The sequence below is a fragment of the Cystoisospora suis genome, assembly GCF_002600585.1.
Source record: "Cystoisospora suis strain Wien I chromosome Unknown contig_4145, whole genome shotgun sequence".
Classification (NCBI taxonomy): Eukaryota; Apicomplexa; class Conoidasida; order Eucoccidiorida; family Sarcocystidae; genus Cystoisospora; species Cystoisospora suis.
This window is the reverse complement of record NW_027156937.1, coordinates 1-8,150: the sequence shown is the minus strand read 5'-3', so window position 1 is coordinate 8,150 and position 8,150 is coordinate 1. Positions and strand designations below refer to the sequence as shown.

The window sequence follows — 8,150 nt, the reverse complement described above, 5'->3', positions numbered from 1 at the left end:
TGTGGGTCGTTGAGATAAGCTCACTTCTCCGACGCGTCCTTTTCGCGCTGGGAAGCAAAGGACGCGTCGGAGAAGTGAGCTTATCTCAACGACCCACAAGCGTAACCTCGCGGGGCCTCACTGCATCTCTTTCTGCTGCCCCACAAGCAAGCGATGCAGGCGCTAGTCCCCCCGTCAGGAATTTTTCTGATCCGGTGATTCCCACTCCTATTCCATCAGAGTCGTTGTCGTGCCGGCAGAGCAAAGGCAGTACGGTGGATCGAACCACGACGCAGAATTGCGCGTCAGATCCGTCGTCAAAAGTCGATTCTCTTGGGGGATCAGCCAAGCAGGAACGAGGCGGAAACGGGATGCGCAGGCTCGACTGGTCGGGGACGGCATTGTCGACTGCTGACGGTCGCTGCTTTCCGTTGTTTCAGTTGTTCAGACATGGGTGGTGGGCGACACCCATTCCTCCCGAAGACCCGCCACTGGACCCGGATGCGACTGAAAAACTGTTACCGTGTCTCCCGTCATTTCCTGCTGTTGTTTACTTCAAGAAGGACCACTGCTTCTTTGCTCTCTGGAAAATGAAGGATGGAGTCGTACACCGGAGACGTTCCGAATGCGCGTTGCTAGGAGTTCGTGAGGCACACCGACAAGCCGTCCAGACTGTCTGCCGGGTAAAGCATGATGCGGCTTGTTCTCCTTTAGAGGAGGGGCGTTGGTTGCTGTAAGGCGCACGACTCGTCGAGCCTACGTCGAACTCACTAACACCGAAATTAGTAGAAGGGTATTTTGTATCTGATGTTACCTTACACCTTTCTTCGCCTTACTCTACGACTTGCATGGAACGTTCTCTCCACAGGAGCTGTCAAGCTGCTTGCTTGGTGCATGTAGCTTAGGTTGCAGGGAGATTTCCGCCTTTAGGGTATAAGGTGTCTTCCCTAACATAGGAAAAGAGGCTCACGCTCGCTGTACCCGGGTGCGGCGGTTCACTCTGTGGCACGGCCAGAATACGGGTCTCGATCGCTTGACAGCGTGCTGCTCTTTTTATTTATGATTTGCAGCTGACGCGGAGGCCACCCGGCGTGGTGTATGACTGCAAAAGCGGCAAGTGGTCCGTATGCGTTACGCGGTACAACGGCCGACACCGTGCCTCGTTCTCCGTCAAGAAGTTTGGATTTGAAGGAGCACACGAGAAGGCAATGGAATGGTAATGATGCTGACCAAACTCTAGAGGAAAAAGTGCGCTGCCCTGCTATTCCCGTGCCTGTCATCTTGTTTGTCGCCGACGTTTCTAGGCATAGATCGGTGAGACCAGATACGTCTCCAACGGCTTGGTGCAGCTGCAAGTCAGCGGGGTTGGCGGATTTTGCTTACGTCTTTCCGTCGCAGGGGTGGTTATTTTTCCATATTGTCTGACGACACTCCGGGGAACGTAGATGTTGCTGGATATACGCGAGGTCAGAACAGTCATTATTACGTGTGACGGCCATGGGGGACAACTCTTAGGGCGTCCCTGGACCAGCTCACGCGAGGCGATATCAGCCGGTCGGTACATTAGTATGCGTTACTGTCGCTTGTTGGTCTCGTTCAACATTATCAGAGCGCTGGTTTGCTCCGCCTAAGCGCGCTCTGCGTACCCACACCTAGGTTTTGTGAGATTTTAGCTTCTAACGATGAGTTGTTCACAACAAAAAGAACACCTGTCGTGTCTGCGCCGGTGTCATCTAGGTATGAGGCCAAGCGTGGGCAGCTTGGCCTGCACGAGAATCCCGCATGCGCAGAAACAGTGGACTTCGACGAAGAGGTGCGGCAGAATCCACAAGCTCTGCTGGCATTTGTTGAAAGCGCGATCGACGCGGCTCCTCCCGCACAGCCGGTGAGGGAAGCGAAGAGAAGTATGTGTGCTTCCGGACAGGTGGCCCCAGGGACGGAGATCGTCTCCAGCTTTCTAGTGGGAGTCAGCTCGACATCGGAGAAGGTAGCAACAGGTCGGAGTGCTGGCTTGTGGAATTCGCTAGCTCCTGCTTTAGTTTCGGGGAAGATCAGTGACCCTGGAGTAGTGAAGCAAGACAGCACGACAGAAAGGGAGAAGGTGGAAGGAGTAGGAACGATCGAGGGTAAAGTAGACAGCGAGACACCCGGGGAAGGAGAGAAGATTGGAGTCGAACCCATTCAGCAAGAAGTTGTGCGGGCGAAATCCGAAGAGAACGGCGAGCGGCGGAACAGCAATCCAAAACAGGATGACGAAGAGAGAGGAGAGGAAGGGTGCGCAGAGTCGCAGTTGAAAGGACAAAAAGAGACTGAACAGCAGGAGACCGTCGGTGCAGCTGGAGATGTGTCTCCCAAGGAGACTGCTATCAAACGCAGTGCAACTGGTGATCTTCTTATTGTAGTCGGAGACGCAGAAAGAAGCGCAAGAAGCAGAGAAGGAGACCACAATGTAATTGGCGTTGTGGGGGCGAACACTGCAGAGAAGGGAGAGAGAAGCAGTTCAGCAGTCGTAGAATCTTCGAATAAGGACGATGACAAATCATCTCCAGCGGAAGCCGTAGCGGTCACTACCCCTCGAGGGATTCTTAAGGAAGACAAGACAACCGGTACAGGAAGCACCCGCTCCGTGGAGAATAGCAATGACATAACAGCCTGCGCCAATAACGAGCTTTTGCCATTCCCAAGGTTTCCTGCAGAGACACCCTGCCTGACCCCGCAGAAAGAGACACGCGAAGTCGGTGGAAGAGACGAGATTGCCCAGATCGAAGCAATTCAACCAGTCAAAGCTAAAGAAACACACAAAGAGGTGCTACGAGCTTCCCGTGTTACTCCGTATGGGCGGACTGGAGGAACGGCCAGGTCGTGCAGCCGCTCCGTGACAACAGCTCAGGAGGTTCTGCGGCAAGGAGTGATAGGCAAGCACGCTCTTGACACCGCAGATCCGCACGAGAGCAAATCTGAAGAGTCTGAAGTGACTCTTAGGAAGGGAGAAGGAGAGCAAGGAGATGCATGCTGCTCGCTGTCACTTTTGCGTTCAGACAAAACTCTTCCGGACACGGAAACTCTTCAAGGGGAATGTCAGGGTGTCTCTGGTGGCTCAAATCTTTCGGGTATTGCGCGCCCTGAAGCTCCCGTCACGTTAGGAGATCGCACTTCAAGGACTTCTTCACGTCCCGGAGAGAAAATGGCGGAACACAACGGACATGACGAGACAGGTGTCTCCTCTGTTGTTCAGTCTGTATCGCGGGCTGTACAGTCTTCACAGGATACATCTAATTCCTCGCATTCACGTACTCAAAGATTGGAGAACTCGGCTTCTTCAGTGTCTACGTTCTCTGCTTCGCATTGCAGAATTCGCTGCCCCGGTCCTCTCTCCCAAGAAAAGCCAAGTACAACAACAGCCGAAAAGCCTACATGTTCTCCGGTACGGTCTCCCGCTGGACCTTCTGTAGCCTCTCCTTCGTCCTTTCGCACTCCGGATTCGTCGTCACTGTCTCCTCCTCCTTCTGTATCTCCAGAGTCAAAGCCAAAGCGTTCTTCAGTCACTGATAGTTTTGCCACCAGCGCTGCTGCCTCTCCTGCAATATCCCCGTCTGCGAGTACGGAGGGCACGGTAGCAGCTGCGCTGAATCCGGGTTTTGCCCTCGGATATCTTCGGTCCTTCATGTCTCACTTTTCAGCGGCCTCGCTCCCCAGCACTCCTGCCTTGCTGAATTCTCCGTGGAAGACAAAGCAGTGTGTCATCCGTGATTCTTTTCCTACGTCCCCCCGCGGGGGCCGACGAACGGTGGCAGATGGTCAAGATGGAGACGATCCACACAGCTCTCTGAAGAAACAACGTCCACTCTTTCTGAACGAGAAGCTACGTGATCCCTCTTGTGCAGCCTTTCAGTCATATCAAAACGGTACTGCTAATGCAGTCGCCGCATTATGCTCAGGTGAGCAACCTGACAATTTGTCAGATTGTCAGGAGGCTGGCTCTCATGTCTTGTCGGTCAGCACGGACAGTAGGCAGATCGGAGACGCTGAGAACAGCGAGAGCGCCGCGGCGGCCGCGCATGGTGGGCAGATGTGTGTTATGACGAAAGATGAGGCATCGCCGCAGAAGGAGGACCGCGATGGAGTGGATGTTGTGGGAGACGATCGTGCTTGTCCTGCTGAAACATCCGTGACGGGAGAAGTGGTAATCCGGAGAAAGATTACTGGTACTGCTCCTACCACAGTAACGAGAGATTGTACAGATATGGTCGACGCTTTCACACACAGATATACAGCAGGTGGCGTCACCGGTGGCAGTCGAGGTGGCTGCAGAGGAGAACCTCGGGGGGAAGCAGAAAGTCTAGCTCACACTGCTGGAGAGAGAAAACCGGCGGAAGAGGAACATCGGTACGGCGCTGATGCTACGATGACTCTGGGAACGAAAGAGATGCCGGCTTCGTCAGGGGGCGGAGACAACGAGGCGGCGGCTATCGGCCACGTAAGGGATAAAGAAGGAAGAGCTGGGGAAAACATAGAGACGAGACACAACAAAAGTGCCGGGGAACAAACCGCTGCGGCGCAAGACACCAGTTTGAGGACAGAGGCAAGGTGCACTGGACCTGGTGGGCGACGAAATCAAGCCGACGGGGGCAGGGGAAAAGTCGGAATTCCCGCGGAATCCGGGGACGGACGTGTCGTGAAAAAGAGAAGAGCCCGTGAAGACAGTCTGCAGGCGTCGAAGGGAAAATGCCGGCGGCAAAAGTAGACGACGTGAGCACACGAACTTGAGAATGACAAAGGAAGGACTGACTGGTCTATACGCGAAGGATCCTGAGTCGTGCTTATTCTCTACGACCGTTTGGCGGGGCGCCAAAGAACGACGGCGCGCCAAGACAGGGCGCTTGAAACGTGGGACCTCCGTTCGTGTGTTCCGTCATCGAGTCTACAGGCGTATTTTTCTGCTTTCTCGAGAACGTCCTTTTTTCACAGGAGTCGTGCCCTTCTGCGTTCTCACTGGTTCTGCTACATCTTCAAGAAGCAGCAGCCTGTAGTCTGGCGGTCTGTTGCAGCAAGGGACGGGGGGGGCAGATTAGGAGTTGCTCGAGCTCTCCGTTCATGAGCCACGGTTTGTGCACGTTGAGGTTGAGGGGCGACCGAGTGTGTATGAAAGTGAATAACGCGTTACCCCTAGGGGGTTGACAGTCAATGCATCCGGACCGCTGCGCTTGGGAATTCTCGCGGTACTCATTGGTGCAAGCGCCGCCGCTCTAACTCAGCAAGAACAGATCCCCGTTCTGAATGCTCCTGGCGGTGCAATCGAACCGAAGACAGCTCAGAAGTGGGTAGCCCTGTTGGGTGACTGACATCAGCTGCTCTTCCTGCCCTCTTGAGCGGTGCGGTGCACCTGGTAAGTGATCGCTCGTCCACAAAGAAACCACACTCAGACAAGCCCGGTGTTCTTGTTCAGAAGGCGGATTACTCTCGAAGCCGCGTGGTGCACTGTCTGCGCCTTAAAACTTTGCCAGACACATGGGACGTGTCACCTGTTGTTCGTCAGATAGACCTACTACCCCGGCCGCGTTTCATCTGAGCACTTAGAGCCGCGGCATCATACATCAGGCCTAGGCCCTGCAGGGTACGATGTTTCCCTGGATACTGCCCGTTGGCCCGGGCAACCCGTGATTACGAGGGCGAGCCTTTTTCTTCTGCAGGGGGACGCTGATACCTCTACAAAGGAACGCGCCTGTTCACTGAACTGCGACTGTCACGGTCTGGTGTCGCTGCTTAGTAACTCCTTGCTGCCCATTCTTCGTAGTGCGTTACTTTCTGGGGACGCTCGTTATTGCGATTCAGAGCGCTGACGGACCCCGCCGTAGTGCCGCCATTTGGGATGCCGCCGGCAGCATAAAAAAGCTAGCTGGATCTGCTGGTGCCACCTGGGTGCGAAAGCGAGCGTCCTCGATGGCGTACTGGTTGCATCTGTGATCAACGGAAAAGTTCGTAGCTCGATGGCAGTTTTGTCTCATAGTCTGTCACGACCCTAGGACAATTTTGGTGGCGCTGGAAGGAGCCCTCTCCTCCTGGTGTCTCACATACGGGCTTTTGATTGCGATGAGCCTAACTCATCCTAGACCCGCTGCCTCACGCAATCGTAGAAGCCCAGTCGGGATGTGTGGGGATATGCAGACAAAGGAACTTGGCAGCGCTGTCACCGTCAGGGCTTCGCTGCGGAATATCTGTTCGACCTCGGGTGGCGCCGTCACATCAAGTATGCCCCGAAAAGCAAAGTAAACAGGCAGCATGTCAGTCGTACAGGTTGGCAGAAAGTGTGTGCTCAGGCACGGAACCCGCTTGGCAAGCGGCGTTTACTAGTCTTGATGTCGAGCCGTGGCCTTACTGCCTACTCGTCAACTGCGAAGATACAGAGTATCTGCACACAGTGTGTGAATTGGTTTCCCGGAATAAAACTCCCGTGAAGCCACTGGACATTTTGGATAAGAAATTTCTACAACCGCCGGCACGGCAGCCCTGCCTCTTGCAAGGAGCACGGCTGCGTATTCTAAAGGTTCGTTATTTTCCAGTTAAGTACCTGGTGTGCCCGCGAGGAACACAAGTTTCTCGACAAGAGACGCGTTTGTGAGTTAGAGTGCGTGCACTCCNNTCCTTGGGAGCCGGGTGCTGAGACGGCCCGGTTAGTACTCCCTGGAGCAGGGTGCTCGGGTAGCCCGGATGGAGCGGTGCAGGCTACGTAGTAAATTACATTGTGGTAGTCCGTAGTGCTGATCGTAGCCCGCTACACCGGGGAGGCGGAGAGACGCGACTCTCCCGATGCGTCGTGTTAGATCATAGCGACAAACGGTGACGGGAGGTGTCATACGATACTGTATGACAGCCCGGTGTTTCCCAGTGCTCACTTGCATGACCCGGTGGCTTAGCAGTGGTGGCCAAAAACGTGCTATGCAAGATGCCTTCCCTGTGTTATCTAGCTGGTGTACTTCTGTGATGAGTTTGCTATGTAAACTGAGCTTCCTTATGCTACCTTGCTGGCGTGTTGCGTACAGACGGGGGTTGAGTGTGCCTACGGAGTGCCGGGTGTGTCCCCTGCGGCGGCCGCAGGGGACACACGGCGGTCGCAGAGCCGGGGAAAACTTTTTTCCCCAGGATCTTTTTTTGAGTTATATACGTATTTCTTCCTCGTTTTTGATCTAGAACACAATTAGAAAAAGAAAAAGGGAAAGGGGAGAGGAAATAAAAAGATCGGAGCGGCGGACCGCATGCGAACCGAACGTTTCAGGGAGTTGTCTCCGGGAAGAAGAGTTTTGAGAACTTTGTGGGCTTTCTTTGAGAAAAAAGAAGAGAGATTTTACGTTTTCCGTTGCAAGCGTCCCGCTGGTTACATGATTTCCTTCAGTTTCCACGGCCAGCGTGAGACCGCCCTGCATGGCGCCGGTCAGTGGCTATCCACGGACAGGGGGGGTGCTGAAACGATTCTTCGACACCTGGTGAAGCGAATGTGCGAACCGTGTGACTCTTTCTTCGAAGTTTGACCGCCATTTATCGTTATCTGAGGACTAGGCATTTCATAGACACTTCGGGATGTGTCTGTGTGTACGTGCTCCGCGGTACCCTGGCGCTTAGAGATGTGTCCGGGGTGACCACAAAGGGTTTCGGCTCTCCGGGACAGTGCTGCAGCCGGTGGTCACTGCGTTTTCGACGTTGCGTTGCATTAAGGGCTCATGACCGGTGTTTTTTTTCTCTTTTGTTAGATAAATACTTGACCGTGCTGATATGCCGCCATGAGCAGCTGCGCACCATCGCTAAAACTAGGCACCTAATAGTCGGAGAAAGAACCCGAGTCAGCGAAGTGTTCGGTGAAATGGCGGCCAGAGCGTAGTACGGAACGCGCTGACCAGGGACGCCCGCGGCGGCTGCGCGCGTGCGACCGCCCCGGGGAGGCGCTGGCCTGCAGGCGGAGTGTCGCGGGCACCTCGGTCGTCGGACACGGGACATCGGGGGAAAACGAGAAAAAAAAAGGGAGAAGAATTTTTCTTATTCTTCGTGAAGACAAGCTGCGCGATCACTGCGTAGTTACAGTGCGAACTGTGCAGCCCGTTGTATAGGCAAAACGCGACATTCCTGTGGAAGCCAGCGATCGTCAGGGGCGAGAGCGTGATGTGCCGCCCGGCCGCCTA

At 54.7% G+C, this 8,150-nt stretch overlaps 1 protein-coding gene across 1 annotated transcript; it reads left to right on the top strand.

Moving 5' to 3' along the window:
- Nucleotides 1-50: 50 nt before the first annotated feature.
- On the top strand, nt 51-5,247 carry CSUI_007718 (ap2 domain transcription factor ap2viia-5; the record flags this gene model as incomplete). The annotated part of the gene is made up of 3 exons (XM_068067862.1): nt 51-662; nt 1,050-1,195; nt 1,717-5,247. Coding segments are annotated over 3 exons (3,765 nt in total), but the record flags the coding sequence as incomplete, so codon positions are not given.
- Nucleotides 5,248-8,150: the final 2,903 nt, after the last annotated feature.